This window comes from Oncorhynchus gorbuscha, linkage group LG15 (genome assembly GCF_021184085.1).
Source record: "Oncorhynchus gorbuscha isolate QuinsamMale2020 ecotype Even-year linkage group LG15, OgorEven_v1.0, whole genome shotgun sequence".
In the NCBI taxonomy this organism is placed as follows: Eukaryota; Metazoa; Chordata; class Actinopteri; order Salmoniformes; family Salmonidae; genus Oncorhynchus; species Oncorhynchus gorbuscha.
Genome location: NC_060187.1, coordinates 32062666 through 32090157, shown reverse-complemented (window position 1 = coordinate 32090157; position 27492 = coordinate 32062666). Strand labels below are relative to the sequence as shown.

Sequence of the window (27492 nt, the reverse complement as noted above, 5' to 3'; positions counted from 1 at the left end):
GATATACAGACATATACACACATATACATTTGGTTGAGAGAATGTGAGAGGGTAGAAAGTGTGTGGAGTTCTAATCTGAGTTCTGAGCAGAAGACTTTCTCTCATCCACAACACACATTCCATGTTTAACACGTGGTATTTATATTGTGCTTTTCGAGGACCCAAAGCCACTTCCTATCCATATTACCATGGACTAAAAATACAACGTTTGGGACACATGGCACACTGACATGTTTGCCACGCAAGGATGAACTAGAAACCATCAAAGTACGCCATCCACACTGTCAACAACCATTGAAGGTAGCAGCTGAAATCAGATGTATATACTGTAGCAACCTAGTTAACACCCAATCCTCCTCCACTTCATGGCTGATTGCTGTATATATGTGGCTGCACTGCTCCAGTGTTCAGTCCCTCTGAAGCCCCCACAGAGGCTGTCTGCCTGGGTCCTGTTCTCTCTGAGGCCTCATGGGTAGAGGAGGGGAGGTGAGGGGCTATACAGTAACAGGTACCTGTGTGTCTACAGCCAGCCGAGGCATAGAGGAGGCTCGGATAGAGACTGCCCGCCCGGGCGCCCTGAGTGGGGCATCCTGCCTGTTAGTGGGGCAAAGGTTGCGGTTAAACTCTTTGCGCTCCGGAACCTATATAGTCAGAGAAAGAAGGAGGAGAGAGAAACACAGCAGAGTTCTAATGTGTGAAAACAGAGTTGGCAGCAATGACGTCAGGGGACCAGCAGAGGGCTACTGTACCAACACGTAACAAGCAGATGTAGTATGCTGACTGAGATTTTGTACAGTATTGCTATCGAATAGCCGTACACCCTATTTACTCAGATTAAAAGCACTGGCTGAGCACAACGGCAGCCAAAGCACTGTGTGTTGGCAGTGTAATGTATTAATTTTTCATTATCCATTGTGAACCTGTGTGAGTGGTGACTGTCTGGAGTGCTCAGAAGTACTGTGGGTAGGAGTACCACTGTCAACGAGGGGCTGACAACCAGGCGGGGCAGGGCAGATAGGAGGGGCTGAAGGAAGGAAGGAAGGAAGGGGGCGGTGTCTACATGCGCAACAACGGCTTAAAGCTTAAAATGGAGCTTGAATAACTGAAAGCCATGAAGCGGAGGCAAGAACCAGTCACAGGCATGCAGGCATAGGAAACCAAAATGCCCCACTCTTCACTAAAGAGCTGAGAAGAGCTGAGAAACCATAACCACGAAATATGAGCAGTATCCTCCAACAGAACTTGGTACAGCTGCTCAAAGAACAGAGAGATGGATGGGAGTGCCATATGGCATATAGCTCTGTTGATGACAAAGGTGCCAAATACCAACACAGCATAATTAAACCACAAAACCATGAGAAGAGGGCTGACATCAAACTACCAGAGACAAGCCGCCGTCTCAGTCCCTGTTCCATTCACACACTTACAGAAAGTCACACGCTTTCATGTCGTCAAAGTCACACTCCCCACAGTGCCAAAACTCAGCAGAATCACAACAATCTTGCAAAATAAGCATAATACGCATGGTTCATCAAAGCCTATGGCGGAGAAATTATGATACCATTCAAAGAAATGGGTGAGTAGTGATAAATGCCTTAAACAAGGGACACTGTGTGGAGTGAAGAGCATGGTGAGACATTGCCATGGTGAAGTTGAGAATGACACAGAAGGGGCCAGACAGCTGTATCATCGACTGCAATCCAGCTCTGCTAGATAGAACTGGCTTGGACTGTGTAGAGTTAACTAAAGTAGGTGTGTGTTTGAATGGCTTTGCGTGTAAGGTAAGAGTGTGCATGACTCACAAATGAGTGACCAATCTGTTCTGGGTCTAATTGCTATGATGACAGTCTGATCAACAGCAATGCTTTTTACAATGTTGTTTCAGACAAGAGTTTGATGATGAATCAGAATATACTGGCACCATACATCAAATATTTCAACACAAATCACAAATCAACACCCTCCCACAACCACCCCCCAACCAACTCCACCCCACTAATCAACTAGCGTCAAAATACCGAATATTGATTGGGCCGGGCCTCTTGGGTAACAATTGGTGGACAGAGACTGCTAATTGGCTGGACAGTGACAAAGAGATGGATAGGGGAGTGGATGAGTCAGAGTGAGTCCAGTCAGACGCTGCCTCTCCTGGGAGAGACAGCCTCAACCCCCACTCCTCTCCTCCCCATCTCTCTGGATCACAACCACAGCCTACCAGACCATAATGCAACCCTTCTCACTCCATCCTATCTCACTGGAGGTTTACCCATCAAAAGTCTACTCATGCATTATGTTTGTAATTATAACACAATTATTTCCCCATTAAGTGTGTAACACAGTAATACATACATATAAAATACAATGTGACATGTATTGTACTGCTTGGTTGAGGGAGCTTGCAAGTAAGCATTTCACTGCACCATTTATACCTGCTGTAAACTGTGCACGTGATGAATCATCTTTGATTTGATTTTGATTTGATTATAGTGCGTTGGGTGAGTGTGTTCATGGGGGTGTTACAGTACTTGAGACCAAGTCCTTACCAGTGTGTGGAGCTGGTGGTGGAGCAGGTGGTGGTGGTGATAGTTGTGGTAGTCCTCCTCTCTGTCCTCTAGGTCCTGGGACATTGGCTGCATGAACATCTCCTGAGGAGATATGGGACTCAAGGCCACAAATCCTCCTCTGGTCCTGATGGAACAGATAGGAAGCCAGACAGACGCTCAGAGAGGCATGCCTATCTAGGATGAACACATATCTATTAACTCCATCTACAGGCACGCACACACAGGATTGGGGACTTCAGGAGTAGGGCTGTGACGGTCATGACATTTTGTCAGACGGTTATTATCATGCAGCTGGTTATTGTGGCTCAGTTGGTAAAGCGTGGCTCTTGAAACGCCAAGGTTGTGGGTTCATTTCCCATGAGGGACCAGTACGGGGGGAAAAAAGGAGAATCAAATTATGAAAAGGTATGCACTCACTACTGTAAGTCTGCTAAATAACTAAAATGTCGATGTAAAAAGACTGTCGGTCTCACTGTAATTGACCGTTAATTAATGTAAACATGTTTAGCATCTCCAGCCCTCCACGCATATGAGTGGCATACAAGCTGCCGATGAACATCTACATTTAAAAAGTATAATAAATCAATTTAATATACACCTTCACAATAATTCCATTATATATTTTAGTCAAGTCTAAAGAAACATTATGATACGAAGAAAACAGAATAGGAGTAGGCCGACTCTGTCACGTCCTGACCTTAGAGAGCCTTTTTATGTCTCTATTTGGTTTGGTCAGGGTGTGATTTGGGGTGGACATTCTATGTTTTGTTTTCTATGATTTTGTGTTTCTTTGTTTTGGCCGGGTATGGTTCTCAATCAGGGACAGCTGTCTATCGTTGTCTCTGATTGGGAACCATACTTAGGTAGCCCTTTTTCCCTCCTTTCGTTGTGGGTAGTTAACTTGGTTTGTGACACTAATGCCCTGTAAGCTTCACGGTAGTTTTTTCGTTTGTTGTTTTGTTGGCGACATTTTGAAATAAAAAGGAAAATGTACACTCACCACGCTGCGCCTTGGTCTTCTTCCAGCAACGGCCATGACTGTATGTTATCTGGCTGTGCGCCATAAGCTGTAGGCTTGTTCATTTAGCTTACAAGATATGCTTATAAGTCCTGTTCCATTATTTTATCTGATTTTATAGTAAGAAGAATATAATTGAACTAGCTGAATAAAATAGGATATTTTTAACATTCCGGAGCATAAAAATCATTTGAAACAGGTCCTCCAATACACAAGATTTAGAGTTATTTGGCTACTTTAGTTGTGAATGATACAAACCTTAAAATGTCTTAGAAATGAAAACATATATAGGCTGCATGATGCGGCTATAAGCAATATAATCTTGTCTTTACTAATATGTAAAATGAGTTCGGATTTAGAATGGCCCATTATCAAATGGGCAGGAACAAGGACATGATAAAAATACATGTCATCTATATGCACTGGAATAGCGAATGGAGGCTCTGTGCTTTCCCGCTGGTCCGGTAGGCTACTTTGGTTTTATAGCGGAGCTATGCTTAATATGAGCAGCTGAGAAATACATATAAGTAAACTTATTTCACTCCATGCATCACTGTTTGAGGAGCATGCGCTTGCTGTGTGACAGGTGATATTCCGCCCAAACTCTGCATGCAATGGGCTATCCAACCCTATTCCTGCAGCTACCCAGTGCTTGATTTGGGATACCAAGTGAATGAAATCTGTTCGGGAACATCAATAGTAACATGTTTTCGCAAACAAAACATATTTCACTGAACTGTTGACAGCCCCTCTGCATGCTTGAGAAAGGAATAAAGGAGAGAGGAGGAGATGGAAACGCACGGTGGTGAGAGATTCTGTAGCTAAAAGTTAATGTGCCACCCAATTCATTATACAAATATTTTTGTTAAATCCCTATTACTAGGCTATTCAAAATCAAATACAAATTCACTTTAATTGTAGGCTACCTGTAAGCTACCTGCCCTGCACAATGAAACAACAGCATCGCCTAGGGCTCTCTACCAGAATCATGGATAGACATTTTGGAGCAGAGCATAAGGTAACCAGTCCATCCAGTGTGCATAATAATACAGTCCACCACTCTCAAAGGCAATTACTCTCATTTGTTTAATTTTAAAGAATAGGCCAGACCAATTATGCATCAGACATTTTAAATCAGTTTTGTTTTATGTTTTTCTGCCATGGGCAATATGTGGTAGGCTATGTATTGTATAACCGCACAATCATAATTTTATTCCGTTTTTTCCCCAGGCTTGAGCACATAAGTCTATGCACATGTATATGCTCTAATATGTGTATAGGTGTTTTGAATGAATCATCACCTAAGAAAGCACTGTCCATGTCATTGTATTAGGCTTTGAAATAACATCCACAACTACCATGTTTTACAATTAATGCAAACTGCTGTTGAACTTCTGTCTTCAAACTGATCATCACAGTGAAGTCAGTTTTAAAAGCACTATACTGTTTTGATGATAAGTGTTTGTTGTGATTTTAAATTGCATTTGCAATGATGTTAGAGGGCCCTGAGTACCAGGCCAGTAGGACCTGATGGTAGTTAGCAAGTTGGGTACTATCAAAGCATGTCCAGAGTGCAGAAGAGGTGATTACCATAACTTAATCTTTTGAAGCTAGGGGGCACTATTTTTATGTTTGGAAAAATAACGTTCCCAAAGTAAATGGCCTATTTCTCAGGACCAGATGCTAGAATATGCATATAATTGACAGATTAGAATATAAAACACTCTAAGTTTCCAAAACTGTCAAAATATTGTCTGTGAGTATAACAGAACTGATATTGCAGGCGAAACCCTGAGGAAAATCCAATCAGGAAGTGCCTCTTATTTTGAAACCCTTCTGTTCCTTTGCATACCTATCCTCCATTTAAAGGGATATCAACCAGATTCCTTTTTCTCTGGCGTCCCTAAGGTGTCAACAGTCTTTAGACATAGTTTCAGGCTTTTATTTTGAAAAATGAGCGTGAAAGATCACATTGCGTAAGTGGATAGGTGGGGGCTCTCAGAGTGAGTTTTTGCGCTACAGAGATGTTCCATTGTTCCTCCCACTGTTATTGAAAGACCTACACACTCGGTTGATATATTATCGAATATATATTTTAAAAACTACCTGAGGAATGATTATAAAAAACGTTTGACATGTTTCTGTGGACATTATGAAGACTATTTGGAATTTCCGTCTGAGTTGACGTGACCTCTCTTTCCTGTGGATTTCTGAACATAAAGCGACAAACAAATGTCTGTATTTTGGGTATAAAATCATCTTTATGGAACAAAAGGAAAATTTGTTGTGTAACTGGGAGTCTCCTGAGTGAAAACATCCGAAGATCATCAAATGTAAACGGTTAATTTGATTGCTTTTCTGATTTTCGTGACCAAGCTTCCTGATGCTAAGTGTACATAATGCTATGCTAGGCTATCGATACATTTACACAAAACGCTTGGATTGCTTTCGCTGTAAAGCATAATTTCAAAATCTGAGACGACAGGTGGATTACCAAAAGGCTAAACTGTGTTTTGCAATATTGCACTTGTGATTTCATGAATATTCATATTCTTTAGTAATATTATTTGACTGTTGCGCTATGCTATTCAGCGGTTGCTGACGAAAATGATCCCGCGACAGGGACGGGTAGCGGTCACGTGGAATTTTACTGCGGTCATGACTAATGACTGCCGGTGTGGGAGTAATACGGTCACCGCAACAGCCCTATTCATGAGTAAAATAACATATTTACAGGGCAGATCCAGGGCTGTGGGGCAGGAAAGGGAGGGCTTTGGCACTGCAGAGGATCTCTTGAGGCAGAGAGGACGCGTCCATACGCTGGAACATGGGAGCGTGTTTCTATAGTGGGTGAAGATGAAACAGGTACAGTATGAGAGTATGCAAACTACTGTTAAGAGGAGGTGGTTTCCTAACTATACTGTACATAGAGGTATATACCTGCTCCTCCAGTTGTTGCCTGAGCTTCTTGGCTTTGCTCTGCTTGTAGTAGTCCATGATCATCATGGCTGCATAGATCTTCCCAATGGTCATATGACTGGCTGGAAGACCATTGGCATAATGTCACTAATTTGAAATTCTTTCAAATTCATAACTCCTAGAGTAAATAGTTCAATTACATTGACTAATGCCAGTGGGATCATACATTCTGACTGTCACCTTTGTGGATGGGGACGAGCAGGTCCAGGGTCTTCTGTGAAAGGTGTGACCAAATGACACTTATCTCCTTCTGTAGATCTGAATCCATCTGACCTCGGTCCTCCCCTCCTGGAACCACCACAACAACAGCAGATCAAGCATGCAACTTATGGAGGAAATTGATCAACAGTGTGTGGAGAATGTAGAGAAAAACAACAAGGCTATACTAAGTATATAGCATGTTAGCTAGCGCCTGACCTCTGGCTATCTTCACCTCGAGGGCGGTTCGGATCAGGGCCATGAGGGTGGAGGTGAAGTGAACCGACATCTCTTCATCCACAGGCATGTTCATTAGCACCAGCCTCTGAGGGTGTCCATGGAAGGGACAGAGGGGGAAGCAGGAAATATATCTCATCAAACAGGAGACAACATGATGCAAATGGGAGGAGCTAGCCATTTGCAGTCTTAATGTAGTACTCAAGTCTCTACTTGATAATATGTTTTCACTGTTTAAGCTAAACTTACAATATAAGGATAAAAACACATGTGATAAGACAATACTCTAATAAGAATGACATAGTAAGAACAGTCAAGAGACTCTCACAACACAGCATGTACAAAGAGGAGAGCATCTCTGTCATTGCACATGCACACATATCACAAAATAAATGACAGGGAAATGATATGTGAAAAAAAGCAACAGAGTGCAAGGGCAGAAGGCACATGCATATACTTATAGGAAGTAATCAAGAAACACTGATTGAGGAAGATTGTATGACATTCTGACACTGTACAGTGTGGCTCTATGAAGTATATGTCAGGTTTATGCACCCGTTTCAAAACAGCTGCATTCTTACTGACTGTAAAAGCCATTTACTCCACAGACATCTCTTAACACACAAAACATCAATTAATTACTCAGTCAGTTCTCTGCCAAGATGCAAACCAATAGAAAAAAAGAAAACACCAAAGCACAATGCTTATTCCTTTTTACTGTACGTATTGTCATCCACCAATCAAAAAACACCATTGTAGATTATCTTACAGTTGAACAAGCGACACATTACGATACGACAGACAACAGCCATTTCCCACACTTCATTTGGAATTGGGATGATCCGGTATGACAGAGAGCAAGGTTTTAGTTTGCCGTCTCCATTGACCTAACATAGAAACTTTGCCTGTCTGCATTTGGTCTACCTTATAAGCCACTTTGGATGGACATTTCTTGCCGAGGCCTAGAGGTGGCGACATGAGGGTCAGCATTTCATACATGTCAGTGTAATGAATACGCCCGCTGGGGAGGAGGCAGGGAGCAAGGCAGATGACGAGGAGGAAGGGCAAGGGAGGCATTCCCAAGGAATGGAGGAAGAAAGGAATATGTAAGAGGGAAGAGATATCAGAAAGAGGGTTATTCAATGGCATTACACAGAAAGAGGAAAATGATAAGATCAGGTTGTGGTCTTTCTATGCAGACCTGGCACAGAAAAGAGGGAGCAGAAGAAATCTAACATGACCAAAGGAATGACAGTAGGGTCCTCTGTGGATCTGGCAGATACTTACATCACATCCTAAACCTGTACTGCTGACACTTGTCAGGGGGGGGGGGACTTACAGTAGGAAATGAAGTCACCACCATAACACTTTTCATCCTTCTAGGACCAGTCAGCTAACCCAGAGGTACCAGATCCAACCAGGCACAGAGAGCCAGGGTATCACAGAAAACTGATTTTGTGTAGTTGTTAACTTTACACTACATTTTCCAATAGCTCATTGCTCTGCATCTACAGAATGAAGTGCATACTGTTCTGTATGTAGGAGGAACACCCATCTCTTTGTATCCTGAAGCCATAGCCCAGTCATTCTTTGGCCTGGTGCAGAGCCAGAGCTGGCCTCCTGAAGCAGTGCAAGCAGGCCATAGAGCAGTATTAGTAACTGGTAGAGAGGAATGGAGGGGGCGGGGGGCAGAGCAAGGATCCCAACGTAAGAAGGGGTTGAGGGAGCGAGGGATAGTGGTGGGGGAGCCAAACCTTGTAGGCCACCCTGTAGGGGCAGTACTTTCCAAAGCCCAGGGGAGGTGAAATAGTGCGTACTACTTTGTACATCTCCTTATAGTGAATCCTTCCACTGGAAAGAACATACATGTATGTAGTTAACAATGAACATAGAGATTCAGCTTTGCTGAAGTTTACCAGAGCCAAAGTGCCAGCATTGCCCTAAGATAAATAACCTGGAAAGCAAAGCATCAGGACACAATGGACAGCAATTAGCCAAATATGCAATACTTTTCATATCATGAGATGTTTTGGACATTAGGGCTATATGGTGGTCTTTGTAAGTAGATGGGAGTAACATTAGAATAACTGTAAAATAGTAAATAATTCACATATGTGATGCTACTTTGTATGTGTTGTGTTGCTGTTGGGCCTCTGACTTACCAAGCAGCTCGGTCATATTCACCCCAGATACGAACAAACTCATCCAGGTGGTGAGGCCCCAATATCGAGGAATCCCGGGTGAGGTACTCAAAGTTGTCCATGATTACAGCCACAAACAGATTCAGCATCTGAACAGTGATTAGAGGAGGTCATAGACAAGGAACTACAGTATGTGTGTATGAAAGTGAAATATATATGCATGTAGGTGTCTCCTTCAACTTCTTCCGCTAATTTCTGGTAAGAGTAGAACTCTTAGAGTAGGACAGTATACCTCTTAGAGTAGGAGAGTAGGACTCAGAATAGGAGAGTAGGACTCAGAGTAGGACAGTAGGACTCAGAGTAGGACAGTAGGACTCTTAGAGTAGGGCTCTTAGAGTAGTACAGTAGGACTCTTAGAATAGGACAGCATTACTCTTAGAGTAGGTCTCTTAGAGTAGGACAGTAGGACTCAGAGTAGGACAGTATGACTTTCCCTATTAAGTCCCTAGAACAGTAGACCTCTTCCTGTCGTGTTTTTTGCCTTCAGAGTAGGACAGTAGACTCTTGTGGCCGCTTCTCCAGTTATTCCCCTCTACAGACTAGAGGATTTCTGTTAGGATAGTAGGACTTTTTCACCTGAATAGGACTGACCTCTTATGGACTCTTAGAGTAGGACAGTAGGACTTTTAGAGCAGGACAGTAGGAGTCAGAGTAGGACAGTAGGAGTCAGAGTAGGACAGTAGGAGTCAGAGTAGGACTCTTACCAGAAATGAACTGAAGAAGATGAAGGAGACAAAGTAGAAGTAGGCAAACTCAGTTCCACAGCGCTCCTCGTGGTCTGATGTTAGAGCTAAGGGGTCTGGCTCACACTTCTGCCCCCCTAAACATGACAGCATGATCTCCTGCCACGACTCCCCCGTGGCACTCCTGCAGGCAGACAGCGGTGTGTCGTTCAGTGACTGAAAATGAGCCCCGGTTTGCCACTGTGTGACACATGAAGGATATCCAACTGTACCTGAATAGCAACATCAGAGCACCAAAAAAGGTCTTGAAGTTGTTGTGTTGGTTGATGTGAGTCTCCTCATCCAGTCTGATGTTTCCAAAAACCTTGAGGAATATTCAGGCATATATCATGAGATATGTCCTGACTCAGTCTTGCATACAGAAACGACAGATTCACACCATGCAATGACTTAGAAAGTGGCAGAATAGATAAAGAGTGTGAGCAACACCTCACCTGCATTCCGATGATTGCATATATGAAAAAGAGCATGGCAATGAGCAGACAAACGTAGGGGAGAGCCTGAAAGAGAAACCCTGTGTCATGACACAGTAACAGACGTTACACACACACACACACACACACACACACACACACACACACACACACACACACACACACACACACACACACACACACACACACACACACACACACACACACACACACACACACACACACACACACACACACACACACACACACACACACACACACACACACACACACACACACACACACACACACACACACACACACCTGCCTTCAATGTTAAGTGTCCCTATCCAGTGCTGTACTGTACTGTGCGTGGAGCTGACCTTAAAGGACTGGACAAAGGTCCAGAGCAGGATGCGGATGGTGTAACCCTGCCTCAACAGCTTGATCAGTCTGGCTGCACGGAACAGCTTCAGGAAACCCATGTTGAAGGTCTCAATTGACTTCAGGGAGATGAGAGAGTATGTTTACAGCTCATTAGTAGTGCACTGTATAGAAATGGTAACACAATCAGCCAGTGATTGATATTCCGTAATGCTTTGTTACCTGCAAGTCTACCACTATTTCTGTGATGCTTCCCAAAACTGTGATGAAGTCGAATATATTCCAAGTGTCTCGAAAGTAGTTCTGAAGAAGAGGGGAACACATCCATTCTTCAGTCAGTAGATGTTAGTAGCATTGCAAACAGGATCAGATCATGATGTCATGGACAGTAAGGCATTAACTTGCTCCTCACCAGAAAGCCAAAGGCCATGATCTTGAGGACACACTCCACAGAGAAGAGCACAGTGAAAGCTGTGTTCAGGTGTTTCAGCACAGCCTCATATGCTGGTGGGGCAGAGTAATACTACCACCATATAGGAGATAAAGAGAGACACTATTAAACACCATTGGAATGACCCCAAATTACTGGGATGCACAGACAACCCAAAATAACACAATGAACCTAAACACAGACCATCTTGCTCAATCACCATACAACTGTAGATCTATAGCCACAGGTTCATAGCAGATTTCCTCTGATACATAAATAGCGTAACATTAAGCTGAGGCTATAAAAGGAGTCATTCCTCTGAGTTGTACAGACAGAGTTAACGAGGCCATGTTAAATACTAGCCGGTGGATATAGATCAATATTTAATAGAGGCTGAGTCATCCTCTCCTTCCGTCTGACTGAAGGCCTTTTCTTGGAATAAATGAAATGCTCACAAGGACGGGGATGGAAGAAACCCAGACCGTTAGCTAGAGAACAGCACAGAGTAGAGGGACATGCATCTTACAACCCCAATCAGCTACAGCTACAGGCGCCATAATACCTTCTGCACCACAGGGACTAGTCTTCTGCTTTACAAATGGGATTAGTTCAGTGTATTGTTTGAATGTGATCATTATCCACACCTTCATCATCAGGACAATGGTGTTGAGTGCAATCATGGCCAGCACAGTGTATTCGAAGGAGGGGGAGACCACAAAGTGCCAGAGGCGGTACTGGAACGTCTGCCTGTTCTGAGGCATGTAGCGGGTCAGGGGTTTGGCACTTATGGCAAAGTCAATGCAAGCCCTCTGTAAGGGAAAACACACACAAAGGAAAGTTGAAGAACACTTTGTTGGGAATAAGCATGAAGCGGTTAGCTCTGGGAAAGTCCTTATATTTTCTCCTTGAAGTAGAGACACTGCTGTATGGACTGCTGGGAACATTCTGGTCAATATTGACTGAGGGATTCCTGGTGGGAGAGACTATGTGAGTCTGGAGGGGAAATCTCACTATTCCTGTATATTTACCAGGCATTTTCCATGAGCCAGTGTGCTCCTCTGTGTAATAACCTGTCAAGACTGAGCGAGTTAAATCTAAAAGCGCAGACGGGGTCATTTTGATGTGTGTGCTACATTCCACCAGCAAACCATATCAATAACACATACACTGAGCTGGTGTGTTCTAGATTATCACTGGAAAGTCTACAGTTAAAAAGGAATGTCTAGGTTCCATTTTGCTTGTTTTATGATTCACTGTGTTTGTGTGTGTGTGTGACTCCATCACCTCATTCTTCTCCAAGCTGCATTCCTCCATCATCTTGTCTCCCTGCTCCTGGAAGGTGATGATGATGAGAGCCACAAAGATGTTGACGAAGAAGAAGGGAAAGACCACAAAGTAGATGACATAGAATATGGACATCTCCATCCTGTTGCCCCTGCTGGGACCTCTGTCCTCTTCTGTCACGTCCACAGAGTGCTGCAGGACCCTGGACAGACACACAGACAGGCCACAGTGTACTCAGCAATGGACTTTCTGAAAGATACTTCAGTCTAACTTATGTACAGTAGTGACATAGTAAAAGAAAGTCGTCTTGTGCGAGTCGGAACTGCTCATAGGAGCCTATCTCCTGTTTCTGCAGTGTGAGGCACAAATACACCCCGTGGACAGAACGCTAATCTATTGCAGTCTTTAGTATGACTCGGCTAGGGATCGAACTCCCAACCTTTCTATCTCAGGCAGGACACTCTAACCACTAGTCCACAAGGTGCTGTTGTAACGTAGTGGAAAGTGTGTATGGAGAGAGTGAGACTTACTGTGGCCAGCCTTCCCCAGTGGAGACAGTAAACAGAGTGAGTAGGGCCCAGACTATGTTGTCATAGTGGAAGTCATGTCTCCTCCAATCCCTTCTCTTCACTTCCTTTTTATCCTTTTCATAGTCAATGTAGAAGCCTCTGAAAGGAAGAGACAGACACACAGTGTACAATAGACATTCAGTGGACAAAGAAGCAGTAAAAAACATGACCATACTGTAGGTCTCCAATAGGTCTCCATCCACCACAACTACAGTATGTTAGTGTTCTGTAAGGCCCAGTGTATGAGCGTATACAGGCAGCTCAGCAGACACCTACTGGCAGTCCTTCTCTGTGTCTTTGGATCCGTCTGTGCAGTAGAAAAACTTCCCTTTGAACAGCTGCACAGCGATGACGGCGAAGATGAACATGAAGAGCTTGTAGACGATGAGGATGTTGAAGACGTTCTTCAGAGAGGTCACCACACAGTCAAACACTGCCTACACACACAGGCAGAGGACGAAGCATGAGGGAATGCAATTGAAAAAGAGAGTCAAAGAAAGTGATACACTAAGACTGTGAGGGTTCAGCTTTCGTCCAGTTAGCCAGTGATTTGTTGAGGCTGACTTTTATTTTTATATATTTTTTTCTTCTCATTTTTCTCCCCAATTGTTAGTTACATTCTTGTTCCATCGCTGCAACTCCCATACGGACTCAGGAGAGGCGAAGGTCGAGAGCCGTGTGTCCTCCGAAACAGGACCCCGCCAAGCTGCACTGCCTCTTGACACAAAACCCACTTAACCCGGAAGCCAGCTGCACCAATGTGTCAGAGGAAACATTGTACACCTGGTGACCGTGTCAGTGTGCATTGCAGCCAGCCCTCCACAGGAGTCGCTAGAGCGCAATGGGACAAGGACGACCCAGCCGGTCAAACCCTCCCCTAACCCAGATGATGCTGGGCCAATTGTGTGCCGCCTCATGGGTCTCCCAGTTGCTGCCAGCTGCGTCACTACAGATCCTGGTTCGATCCCAGGCTGCACATGCGATGCAGTGCCTTAGATGTTCATCAAAGCTGGGACTGAGAGACTGAAAAGCAGCTTCTATCTCAAGGCCATCAGACTGTTAAACAGCCATCACTAACACAGAGAGGCTGCTGCCTACATACAGACTCAAATCATTGGCCAGTTTAATAAATGGATCACTAGTCACTTTAACTAAGGCCACTTTAATAATGTTTACATATCTTACATTACTCATCTCATTCTGTATGTATATACTGTATCTGATAGCATCTATTGCACCTGTCTATGCCGCTCGCAATCGCTCATCCATATATGTATTCTTGTTCCATTCCTTTAGATTTGTGTGTATTAGGTAGTTGTGGTGTTATGTTACTTGTTAGATATTACTGCACTGTCGGAACTAGAAGCACAAGCATTTCACTACACTCACATTAACATCTGCTAACTATGTCTATGTGACCAATTAAATGTGATTTGATTTTATTAGACCTTTTCACCACTCGGGAGGCCCTTAACGCTGACTTCTAACTCAAGTGGTATAAATAGCATACACTTGTCCAATATGATCCCAAACTGTTGTTGCTACATGAGTGATTGGAAGAGGACTGTATTACCCAGTAGATCTTTATTTCACTTTCCATTCCCAGGCCAATCAGGTCTATTGATTGCAGTGTGTCTGGTATCAGCTGACTGACTGACTCCCTGGTCCACTTACACAGATATCAGTCGGACTCATTTCCTCATTCCCCTTGACAGATACACACTCCCCCCCCCCCCCCCACCAGCAGAAATGGAATGTGTGAGGTTTGGGAAATTCAGTCTTGACAAAATGTTTTCATGCTCGAACGCTCAGGTTTATCACCTCATCTATCAATCTTTTCTCTAGATGATTCTCTGCTGCCTGGAAACCCTCACGTGGAAATAGGTGTGACTAAATGGATGTGTGGCAGTGGCTACTGACCTGATACCGTTATACCACACACATAGACAGTACTGCAGCCTTGATAAACCCTGAACAGCCTGATAGAGCAGCCCTGTAGTCTATCCCTCCAACTGTTGACTGGGGCAGGCACTGTTAACATGGGAAGCAATTGCTGAGAAAAATGTTACCTTAAGTTTCGGTAGTCTCTTGATGGTCTTCAGGGGCCTCAGGACACGCAGGACCCGAAGAGACTTGATGGTTTTGATGTCCCGTCCTTTATTATTTCTACAAGTAAAAACACATAGAATGAAGACCTGATAAACTCACTCCAACACTGAGCTAACCATATTACAGGAGATGTATTGCTGTACTTTACATCTCGGATTAGAAAGAGATACAGTGCCAAAGTATTTTCCCCTTTTCTGATTGTCTCAGTTTTTCATATTTTTGATACTGAATGTTATCAGATCTTCAAACAAAACCTAATATTAGATAAAGGGAACCTGAGTTCACAAATAACACAAAAAAAGTACACTTACTTTATTTATTTAATTAGTAAAGTTATGCAACACCAAATTCCACTGTGTGAAAAAGTAGTTGCCCCCTTACACTCAATAACTGGTTGTGCCTCCTTTAGCCGCAATGAATGAAGCCAAATGCTTCCTGTAGTTGTTGATCAGTCTCTCACATCGCTGTGGAGAAATTGTGGCCCACTCTTGTATGCAGAACTGCTTTAACTCGGTGACATTTGTGGGTTTTCAATCAGGAACTGCTAGTTTCAAGTCCTGCCACAATATCTCAATTGGGATTAGGTCTGGAATGACTAGGCCATTACAAAATCTCAATATTTGTTGCATTTGAACCATTTTCATGTAGACTTGATTGTGTGTTTGGGATCATTGACTTGCTGCGTGACCCAGCTGCAGAAGGCCTGACATTCTCCTGTAGAATTCACTGATACAGAGCAGAATTGATCATTCCTTCTATTAAGGCAAGTCGTCGCCAGACATAATGGGACCCACCTCGTCCAAAACATTGACTCAAGTTTGCCAAAAAGCACCTGGATGATCAGCAAGACCCTTGGAAGAAGGTGCTATCGACAGATGGGTCAAAAGTATAACTTATTGGAGGACACGGGTCCCATTATGCCTGCCAAAAACCAAACACCGCATTCCACAGTAAGAACCTTATACCAACGGTCAAGTATGGTGGTGGTAGAGTAGAATTGTGCTCTGGATCAGATAATTCTACAGGTGACTGTCAGGCCATCCATCTGTGAGCTGATGCTGAAGCGCAGCTGGGTCAAGACAATGATCCAAAACGAACGACCAAGTCTATATGAAAAGGGCTAAAAGGCAACAAAGAGGAAAGACAGGATGCTGTTGGCAACTGTTAAGAAATGAGCAGAAAGAAAGGGAGTGAAGAAAGTGTTTTTACCCCAACACATTCCTGGAAGTCCCACAGCAACACAATCCACAGGAGCAGAGGGCGACAGAGAGAAAGACATGATACTGAACATGTACATCTCAGGGTGGGAAAAAGATGTGTATCACAAAACAGAGTGAAAAACGATGCGATGTCCAATCCAGTCAAGCTCCACTGGCAGTTTACAGTCTAGCACTGTACACTACACAAACCACTACGCAGGAAGTTATAACATATGCAAGGTCACATGACTCACGTGAGGGCGAAGGCCACCAGAGCTCCGACCACCACGATAAAGTCTAGAATGTTCCACAGGTCCCGGAAATAGGAGCCGTCATGGAGAATCAAGCCCTGGTCTATCATCTGTCAAATACACATCTTATTAAGTCATTTGAAAACAGCACTAAATATTGGCATAGGGGGGCCTCACTGTTAATTAGCAAAATACTGTACATTCTGTCTATCTGACATGACATTTTTCCTGGACTACCCACTGGGCACAGACATCATTCATTGAAATGACATGGAAACAACATTGATTCAACCGGTGTGTGCCCAGTGGGTAACAGCTTATGGCAAACATGTTCATGTAACATCTGTCAAATCCAACTGACACCACTACAGTATGGTATGTCCACTGTTTTAAAACAGGATTCCTGCTGATTGAATAACTCACCTTTATTATCATTTCAAATGTAAAGACACCTGTGAACACGTAGTCAAAGTAACGCAAAACCTGTGGGGTACAAAGTAGACAAATATATTAATACATTAATCACAATATTGGACTCCAGGGGTTGATGAAGAACATTTAATGATTTGCCATTAGCTCATACATTACAGGAGAACAAAAAGCACTTATGACCAGAGAGAGACTCTGAGACACTATGTTTAATGTGTTGCATCTGTTCTTCACCACTGAACTAGGGACACATTTTGCTTTTAGGAAAACAACTTCTCTCTTTAATGGTCACATTGATTACGTTTACCCCGAAGGCCTTTTATTTCTAAGACGATGCTTTTAAGTGGCGCCCTTCTGATGAATATGTGCTTTGATTATCTTCCTTGCATATCACACAGGCCCATTTCATTTCCAACTCAATCTGCCTCAATCACCAACATCCAGAGAAGTCCCCCCATTAAGTCACCGTGGGAGACCCTCACAAAGCAGTTTAATTAATGCTTTCATTTAGTCTTTCAGCTAGTACAGGGCCAGATATGAGACCCCAGGCACACATTCCCAAGGATTAGTTTTTACTTGAAGGAACTTCTGTAACCACATACAAAACAATGGCATCAAAAAAAAAGATCTGCTATCTGTTTGGTTTGTTGTCGTATGAAGAGGCTAAAGCAGAGGCAGCTGTAGGGAATGTGATGTGATGATTCTACACCCCACAACACCCTCCTCTCCTCAATCTGGCTCCTCAGTGTGAGCAGAGAGTGACAACTCTAATATAGATCAGATAGAGTGTCAGACGCAGACACAATCCCTGTCAGTGGGCGCACGTTCGCACCCATCGTTATGCTGAGAGAAAGATAATACAGCAGAGGAAAATAAAAGCAAAACAAAAGCAACCACACACCAAAGACAATAGCCTAGCCACCATTGTGGAGAAGGACAGTTAGAATAGTGAGGCTCAAGGTCAGCGAGGAAAACAGCCATCTGTTGAGTCCATGTATAGCCCAGTGACCAGACTGGCTCTCACTTTGTTCCAGTTAGAGGTGGCTGACACGGGGTCCTCTGCAGCCAGGGCGATACTGCTGGCAGCGATCACCAGCAGGATGCATGTCTCAAAGTAACGCAGGTTCACCACATAGTGACAGGCCCGGCGGATCCTAGAGAAGGAACAGAGGACACAGGTTGATGGTACTATGATGATGGTGTTAGGATGATGGTACTATGATGATGGTGTAATGTTAATGGTGTTAGATGATGGTACTAGAATGATGGTACTATGATGATGGTGTTAGGATGATGGTGTTAGATGATGGTACTAGGATAATGGTACTAGAAGGATGATTTTAGGATGGTGGTACTTGGATAATGGTACTAGAATGATGGTGTTGAGATGATGGTACTTGGATGATGGTGTTAGGATGATGTTGTTAGGTAGATGGTGTTAGGGTGATGGTATTAGCATTATGGTACTAGGATGATGGTGTTAGGATGATGTTATTAGGATGATGGTACTAGGATGATGGTACTAGGATGATGGTGTTAGGTTGTTGGTGTTGAGATTATGGTACTTGGATGATGGTGTTAGGATGATGTTGTTAGGTTGATGGTGTGAGGATGATGGCTGTCTGTCATGGACACTCTTTTTTTGTCATTTCCAGTCACAATTTACATACTTGTTTACGTGCTGCTGTGCGTTTTGCTGCTAACCTTACTTTGCTACCTGACAACTTTACGGTTTTTACTTTTTAATTAACATTAGTTTTTCCCTTTTTCGCTCTACTTTTTTTTCATTCAACTTTTTCACTCCGGAAGCTTTATCTGGACGTGGTTCGTCAGGACCTCCACCAGCCGAAGCTATGTAGTAACATTAACATGAGGCCTTCTAATTGCAGTCGCTGTACTCATAATATACAGGAGAACGATTGCCTTATGTTGAGGATAGCCGTGCTGCAAGCCCAGCTTCAGACGCAATCGTTAGGCAAGGGTAATTTCAGTGTAGGAAAGGATGAAACAGTGTCTGTGCCACCAGTAAGTACAGATGGTAGTATAAATCCCCTCGCACGGTCCCCGCAGCCGGACAACTTTCTCACGGCGTCTGGAGGGAAATGATGTAGGAATGCTCAGCCGGTGTCGCTCATTCAGCCGACAGAAACTTTCAACCAGTTCTCCTCATTAAGCTGCGAGTCAGAGGCCAAGACCTTTCTGGTCTCTACTCCTCCTGTTACGGGGTCTGAGACGTTGAAGCCTCCCACCATTAGCTCTGACAATTTGAAAACCCTAGTCATTTGGCGACTCCATTACCCACAGTATTAGACTTAAAACAAATCATCCAGCATTCATACACTGTTTACCAGGGGGCAGGGCTACCGATGTTAAGGCTAATCTGAAGATGGTGCTGGCTAAAACTGGCGAGTGTAGAGAGTATAGGGATATTGTTATCCACGTCGGCACCAACGATGTTAGGATGAAACAGTCAGAGGTCACCAAGCGCAACATAGCTTCAGCGTGTAAATCAGCTAGAAAGATTGGTCGGCATCGAGTAATTGTCTCTGGCCCCCTCCCAGTTAGGGGGAGTGATGAGCTCTACAGTAGAGTCTCACAACTCAATCGCTGGTTGAAAACTGTTTTCTGCCCATCCCAAAAGATAGAATTTATAGATAATTGGCCCTCTTTCTGGGACTCACCCACAAACAGGACCAAGCCTGGCCTGTTGAGGAGTGACGGACTCCATCCTAGGTGGAGGGGTGCTCTCATCTTATCTACGAACATAGACATGGCTCTAACTCCCCTAGCTCCACAATGAGATAGGGTGCAGGCCAGGCAGCAGGCTGTTAGCCAGCCTGCCAGCTTAGTGGAGTCTGCCATTAGCACAGTCAGTGTAGTCAGCTCAGCTATCCCCATTGAGACTGTGGCTGTGCCTCGACCTAGGTTGGGCAAAACTAAACATGGCGGTGTTTGCCTTAGCAATCTCACTGGAATAAATACCTCCTCCATACCTGCCATTATTGAAAGAGATTGTGATACTTCATATCTCAAAATAGGGCTACTTAATGTTAGATTCCTCACTTCCAAATCCAATCAAAATGTATTTGTAACATACACATGGTTAGCAGATGTTAATGTGAGTGTAACGAAATGCTTATGCTTCTAGTTCTTATCTGTTCGGAAAGATATCAGTTTGTCTCTGTGGATGGTTTGTCCTCTGACAAATCAACTGTAAATTTTGGTGTCCCTCAAGGTTCCTTTTTGGGACCACTATCATTTTCACTATATATTTTACCTCTTGGTGATGTCATTCGGAAACATAATGTTAACTTTCACTGCTATGCAGATGACACACAGCTGTACATTTCGATGAAACATGGTGAAGCACCAAAATTGCCCTCGCTGGAAGCCTGTGTTTCAAACATAAGGAAGTGGATGGCTGCAAATTTTCTACTCTTACCCTCGGACAAAACAAATAGATCTTCTGATAAAACTGACAATTAACCTTGATGGTTGTACAGTCGTCTCAAATAAAACTGTGAAGGACCTCGGTGTTACTCTGGATCCTGATCTCTCTTTTGATGAACATATCAAGGACAGCTTTTTTTCCATCTACGTAACATTGCAGAAATTAAAAACTTTCTGTCCAACAATGATGCTGAAAAGCTAGTCCATGCTTTTGTCACTTCTAGGTTAGACTACTGCAATGCTCTACTTTCCGGCTATCTGGATATAGCACTAAATAAACTTCAGTTAGTGCTAAACACGGCTGCTAGATTCTTGACTAGAACCCCAAAATTTGACCATATTACTCCAGTGCTAGCCTCTCTACACTGGCCTCCTGTTAAGGAAAGGGCTGATTTCAAGGTTTTACTTCTACATCTTTCTGATTTGGTCCTGCCGGACATACCTACAGGTACGCTACGGTCACAAGACACAGGCCTAGAATTTCTAAGCAAACAGCTGGAGGCAGGGCTTTCTCCTATAGAGCTCCATTTTTATGGAATGGTCTGCCTACCCATGTGAGAGACGCAGACTCGGTCTCAACCTTTAAGTCTTTACTGAAGACTCATCTCTTCAGTAGGTCCTATGATTGAGTGTAGTCTGGCCCAGGAGTGTGAAGGTGAACGGAAAGGCACTGGAGCAACGAACCGCCTTTGCTGTCTCTGCTTTGCCGGTTCCCCTCTCTCCACTGGAATTCTCTGCCTCTAACCCTATTACAGGGGTTGAGTCACTGGCTTACTGGTGTTCTTCCATGCCGTCCCTAGGAAGGGTGCGTCACTTGAGTGGGTTGAGTCACTGACGTGATCTTCCTGTCTGGGTTGGCGCCCCCCCTTGGGTTGTGTCGTGGCGGAGATCTTTGTGCGCTATACTCGGCCTTGTCTCTTCAGTAGGTCCTATGATTGAGTGTAGTATGCCCCAGGGAGTGTGAAGGTGAACGGAAAGGCACTGGAGCAACGAACCGCCCTTGCTGTCTCTGCCTGGCCGGTTCCCCAGTCTCCACTGGGATTCTCTGCCTCTAACCCTATTACAGGGGCTGAGTCACTGGCTTACTGGTGTTCTTCCATGCCGTCCCTAGGAAGGGTGCGTCACTTGCATGGGTTGAGTCACTGACGTGATCTTCCTGTCTGGGTTGGCGCCCCCCCTTGGGTTGTGCCGTGGCGGAGATCTTTGTGCGCTATACTCGGCCTTGTCTCAGGATGGTAAGTTGGTGGTTGAAGATATCCCTCAAGTGGTATGGGGCTGTGCTTTGGCAAAGTGGGTGGGGTTATATCCTGCCTGTTTGGCCCTGTCCGGGGTATCGTTGGATGGGGCCACAGTGTCTCCTGACCCCTCCTGTCTCAGCCTCCAGTATTTCTGCTGCAGTAGTTTATGTGTCGGGGGGCTTGGGTCAGTCTGTTATATATGGAGTATTTCTCCTGTCTTATCTGGTGAATTTAAGTATGCTCTCTCTAATTCTATTTCTTTCTTTCTCTCTCAGAGGACCTGAGCCCTAGGACCATGCCTCAGGACTACCTGGCCTGATAACTCCTTGCTGTCCCCAGTCCACCTGGCCCCTCTAGAGACAGCAGTAGAACTCTCTAGAGACAGCAGAAGCGGTAGAGATACTCTGAATGTGATCGGCTATGAAAAGCCAACTAACATTTACTCCTGAGGTGTTGACCTGTTGCACCCTCGACAACCACTTTGCTTATTATTATTGGACCCTGGTGGTCGTCTATGAACACTTGAACATCTTAGCCATGCTCTGTTATAATCTCCATCCGGCACAGCCAGAAGAGAACTGGCCACCCCTCATAGCCTGGTTCCTCTCTAGGTTTCTTCCTAGGTTCTGGCCTTTCTAGGGAGTTTTTCCTAGCCACCGTTCGTCTACACCTGCATTGCTTGCTGTTTGGGGTTTTAGGCTGGGTTACTGTACAGCACTTTGAGATATCAGCGGATGTAAGAAGGCCTTAAAAATACATTTGATGTTAGGTTGATGGTGTTAGGATGATGGTGTTAGGTTGATGGTGTTAGGTTGATGGTTTTAAGTTGATGGTGTTAGGTTGATGGTGTTGAGATGATGGTACTATGATGATGGTGTTAGGATGATGTTGTTAGGTAGATGGTGTTAGGATGATGGTACTCGGATGATGGTGTTAGGTTGATGGTGTTAGGACAATGTAATAGGAGTAGCAGAGAGGAACAGAGGGAGACTTACGGGTTGCCAGGTTTGAAGATGAACATGCTGTCAGGCGTGACAATATTGGCTGGGCTGGTCAACTGCTCCTCAGGCTTGGACGCCTCCATGTCTTTACTGTTACCTGGAAGAGGTAGAGAATGTGGGTGTGCTGCTGTGCTCTGATTGTGGTACCATGCTGTGATATCAGAGATATCTCCAACCCCCAAGAGATGGAGGCTTTCATACACCAAGGCATTTCATACACCTCACAGCTGAACTATTGTTAATGTGAGTAGAGCACACTGAATGCACATATGTGATAGAATAAGGACACACTTGAAGGTGTTACCTGTGATGGGGGTGAGCTCTAGTGAAGACTGAACATTGGTCACCTCTATGTAGATACTGGAGCTCATGGGGGACTTATCCTGGATCAGAGTGGTGGCGTTGTTACCAGTATCACTGTCTCTTGTCTGGCCCTCTGGGAGCTCCGGTACTGCAGCCTGAAATGGCTGAATGGGGGGTGGTTCTGACTGTGGACCCTCCTCCCTCTTCTGCAGCTCAGGACCCCCAGCCTGGTTAGGGTCACCCTGTCTGTGGAGGAGCAGAGGGACATGATCTTGGCTTGGAGTCTGTATTCACTGGGGATTTGTTGCATTTTGGGCACCCTGAAGTCTGATACAGTGAACATAGCAGAAAACTGTCTACAGAATACTATACAAACAGTCTACTATTTATTGAACTAATAGAACTAGCTGTACGTCAGTGTCAGTTCCTCCTCACCTGTGTTCAGCTTCTCTGGTCTCAGAAGGCTGGCTGGTCTCTCCCGTGTTACAGGCTCTCCTCTCCTTGTCCTGTCGTTCCTCTGGGGTCTTTCTCTCCTTGCTGACAGAGCGACTGCTCCCTTCCCCCTGGGGTGAGTCCAGGCCTCTATCCCCAACCTGGGCTTCCTGGTGCCCTGTGCCCCTTGGCCTCCTGAGCCTCATCGCTGCCATGTCAGGGGTCAGGGTGTCACCAGCAGGAGGGCGGAACTTACGCACTGCTCTCTGCCTTCTCTCCCCATTTAACCTGGGGCTCCTGCTGAGACCTGGGTGGCAGTGGTCGGTGTCATCAAGCTGGCCCTCTGGGCATGGCTCAGATTCAGTGGGCTCCGGAATGGACACAACTGTGGACGTGGGGGGGTCAGGCAGGGGACTGTCGATGGGTATGGGTGGCTCTGCTAAAGGGATGGACAAGGGGGCCTCAAGGACCCCCATGGACAGGGGTGGCTCCTCTAGAGTTTGGTCCATGGGCTTGGGGGGTTGAGCTGTGGAGGCCGTAGGGTCAGCCGTAGGGTCAGCCGTGGGGTCAGCCAGCTTCAGGCTGCCTGTGGGTGTGCCTGTGGCTTTGAGGTTGTGGGGGCATCCAGGGGGCGCTTCCTGCTCCTCACTGGGGCTGCTGAAGAGGATCTCTCGGCTGGACATCTGCCGGTGCCTGCGCAGTTGGCTGGTTCTCTGCTCCCACACAGACATGGTCATCCGTCTTCTCCTCTCTCCCCTGGACATGAAAGAGTTAGAGGAATTCAGTGGCGGGCAGGGGGGCCCCTCGGCGAGGCTCTCAGCCTCCTCCAGAGAGTAGGCAGGCCGGCTCCTGTGTATCGCTCTTTTCCTGTACAGGTAAGGTCTCCTCCTCCTGCTGGGAGAGAGGACAACAACACTGTCAGGATGAGCAATAAGGGAGATAGCAACACAGTACTTGTCTAAAACAGTGATATACACTGAATGTTGTAAGCTCTACTTTTTAAAATGTTAAACCCATTCCAAAATGTGTTAGAATTGTTTTTTAATGTATTTTACTTGCTTGTGTACAAATGTTTGTGATATATACATTTATAAATACAACATTTGTACAAAACAAGTGAGCAGTTGGAACACATTCAAGAAAAGGCAATCTAGTCTGATTTTCAAAGCTTGGTAAAACAAGATCCAGAATTGTAATTAAGCATTGATGAAAAACAATTCACTGGATCAATGAAGATGTTATGTAATAAATTAAGCAAAATGTAAGAACTATAATGAAAGTGGGAGATGTAGAAACCAGTGGAACTGATATTAAATGCAGAGCCAAGTACTGTAAGATTCTGGAAGTAAAACGAGGAATGTAATAAAATGAGAACAGAAGATTTACCCAGTTAAGAAAATCAGGCAGTTTGTTTTGAAATTGAAATGAACAGACAGTGTTAATACTTACTCGTACTTGTACTCTTGTGTGGTCCGTGTTATCAATAAGCGATTGGTTGAAAACAAGACATTAGTGCTTTTGTGAGCAGAGACAAAACAGGCCCTGAGACACAGTTCAAAACACATGACCAATTTCAATGGATCACTATTAGACTATATATAGTCTACTGCATTGTATTTCTGTAAAGCCGAAATCATTATTTTCTGTATTACCAAGTAGGAAAATCGTCTTAAATGATTCAACCAAATGAATATTGCCTAAATGTTTTGTATTGTGCCTCTAGCCAGGCAAAGCGCCACATGACAAACAGGATGGCAGCACTATTAGATCAGAACAATATTAACATCAACAGGTGCAACATATAAAATATTCAGGAAGTTTGAAATGTTTAAGACATTCAGAGATACAGTATGGCACAGGAATAAAACACAGAAATGGCCTTCATTGGCACAAACAGAACAGAGACGGAGATCGTTTAGGCAAAGCAACCATATCAGTTTGCATTATGTGTGCAGCGCTCCTCTCCAAAGTTGTGCCAGGGTAACATTCTCATTGGTCATGCTGGTCAGAGAGAGACATGCACCCACCGCTCTCTACATTATCAGGAGTCTCAGACATGCTTCAACCTTTTTCACTTAGTCAACATCATCATCATCATCATCATCATGCTCTGAAGGTCAGTTGTGCAAGAGCCCCCGGAAGGAAGACAGTTACAGCATTTCACCCAAACATCACTGACATGATGCAATGCTACCAAAGTTCAAAGTTTTCTCCAAACACAGATGCTGGAAAACCCTCTGGTATTCAAATCTCATCAATGTGATTCGACAAGTGCCTGACCCTGAATATGTCATAAGGTACACTGCAAAACCCTGCACGTATATCTATGCCTCAACCTGGGTGAACCTAGATGAAAAACCAACAACTTCAAGATACTGAGGCAAAAATCCTGCAGTTTGATCTTTCCGCATAAGCAATTCCTAGAACTGTTTATATTTGTATCACCACAGCTCTGCTAATCTTTACTCCTGCTGTACTAACGTATTGCCAAGGAGAACTAATGCTGCACAGCATGAGACCAAAATGTTTCATTATGAAACATTTTTTTATTATTTTTCCGTGCATGTGGTTTGAATGACCATGCAATATGCTGTTCATTTTCAACATGCGTACCATCTCTCTATGTTGCACCATGCCCAAGTACATGCACTTCCACCAGACAGACTGGGTGTCAGACCATTCATATAGGAAATCAATACTGTGGGCTTTGATGAAATAACATTACTTTATGACTCTTGTCTGTTATAACCCAACATGGCATGTCTCGATCACTTCCTGACACTTGGTAATTCTTCTACTTATTCCAAAAACATAATGATTACAAAAAAATCAGTATTGTGAAAGTAAGGGTGACTAAGTACTGCAGTATATTTCTCTAATGGGAATGATATATTAATTTGGATGCCAGTAATGCTGTCTCTATGACAACGGTATAGGCTCATCCCTGCAGATCCTGGGAAGACTGCCGGTAGCCATGGTGACACACTGTTGAATTTAGAGCAAATGATATAGGTACAAGCTAAAGCAGACCTATAGACCTTATCATGAAGGGCATATCAATACCTCTTTAGTTGTTCAGTTCAGTTGTTTCCAGTACATATTTTCAGCAATATAAACATCATTATGAAGGGCACTACGACTGTCTGGGGCTCCATTATAAGGCTCCAATTACAGTAGCCTGTGCCTCGATCAAACTGACTAAATTAACTATAATTTACCAGTAACACAAACTACACTAGGAGCACCTGCTCATCCATTACATAGACTGACCAGGTGAATCCAGGTAAAAGCTATGATCCCTTATTGATGTCACCTGTTATATCCATTTCAATCCGTGTAGATGAAGGGGAGGAGACAGGTTAAAGAAGGATTTTTAAGCCTCGAGACAATTGAGACGGATTGTGTATGTGTGCCATTCAGAGGATGAATGGGCAAGACTAAATATTTAAGGACCTTTAAACAGGGTATGGTAGTAGGTGCCAGGTGCACTGGTTAGGGGTGGCAGGGTAGCCTAGTGGTTAGAGTGTTGGGCTAATAACTAAAAGGTTGAAAGTTCAAATCCCTGAGCTGGCAATGTACAAATCTGTCGTTCTGTCAGCCTCAACCACTCCCTTCCTTTAGTGTTGTCTGTGCTGCAGCAATAGCCTCTGGTGGGATTACACAGTGTTAGTACGGTTAGTTAGCAGTCTATTAGAGTCCTGAGGGAGACAGAGGGAAGGGGAACAGGCAGCAGGGGTACACACACCACTTACTGTGATGACATCAGGGAAGACATGGCCCCAACTTCCTTGGCTTTTTGGAGAGCATGTTTCTGATTGAAAGCAGCCTCTTCATCCTCTTCGTCCTAGATATAAGATTGCATAGAACAGAATAAATAATCACAGATGCTGTTGAGAGCGGGTATCATCTTCAATTATGGGAAGACTAGTGAATTGTTGAAAGGAGATTTTTTTATACCTTGGTTAGTTCCTGGGCATTAGCCAGATTGTCCACAGCAATGGCCAAGAAGACATTCAGCAGTGTGTCTGGTCACACTCATGTCAAGGACCTACATGTCTGA

General features: G+C 44.3%; 1 protein-coding gene across 7 annotated transcripts in view; it reads right to left on the bottom strand.

Annotated features, from left to right (window-relative positions):
* Positions 1–27492, bottom strand: part of LOC123996936 (voltage-dependent R-type calcium channel subunit alpha-1E) — a 118494-nt gene that overhangs the window by 1607 nt on the left and 89395 nt on the right. For 2 of the 7 annotated variants that reach the window (XM_046300798.1, XM_046300801.1), the window contains 28 exons: positions 27390–27457; positions 27185–27276; positions 23436–24326; positions 23002–23246; positions 22692–22794; positions 18033–18162; positions 17003–17062; positions 16583–16689; positions 16339–16350; positions 15090–15186; positions 13297–13457; positions 12982–13119; positions 12452–12653; positions 11812–11976; positions 11150–11260; positions 10960–11040; positions 10737–10856; positions 10375–10440; positions 10153–10244; positions 9902–10064; positions 9159–9286; positions 7921–8017; positions 6979–7084; positions 6742–6849; positions 6523–6623; positions 6317–6423; positions 2544–2688; positions 513–641 (listed from right to left, as the gene is read on the bottom strand). In XM_046300798.1, the coding sequence (XP_046156754.1) occupies positions 513–641; positions 2544–2688; positions 6317–6423; positions 6523–6623; positions 6742–6849; positions 6979–7084; positions 7921–8017; positions 9159–9286; positions 9902–10064; positions 10153–10244; positions 10375–10440; positions 10737–10856; positions 10960–11040; positions 11150–11260; positions 11812–11976; positions 12452–12653; positions 12982–13119; positions 13297–13457; positions 15090–15186; positions 16339–16350; positions 16583–16689; positions 17003–17062; positions 18033–18162; positions 22692–22794; positions 23002–23246; positions 23436–24326; positions 27185–27276; positions 27390–27457 (4025 nt within the window). Of the gene's footprint in view, positions 1–512; positions 642–2543; positions 2689–6316; positions 6424–6522; positions 6624–6741; positions 6850–6978; positions 7085–7920; positions 8018–8750; positions 8848–9158; positions 9287–9901; positions 10065–10152; positions 10245–10374; positions 10441–10736; positions 10857–10959; positions 11041–11149; positions 11261–11811; positions 11977–12451; positions 12654–12981; positions 13120–13296; positions 13458–15089; positions 15187–16338; positions 16351–16582; positions 16690–17002; positions 17063–18032; positions 18163–22691; positions 22795–23001; positions 23247–23435; positions 24327–27184; positions 27277–27389; positions 27458–27492 lie in introns of all 7 variants that reach the window. The other 5 variants (XM_046300804.1, XM_046300805.1, XM_046300799.1 and 2 more) reach the window with 4 other exon arrangements.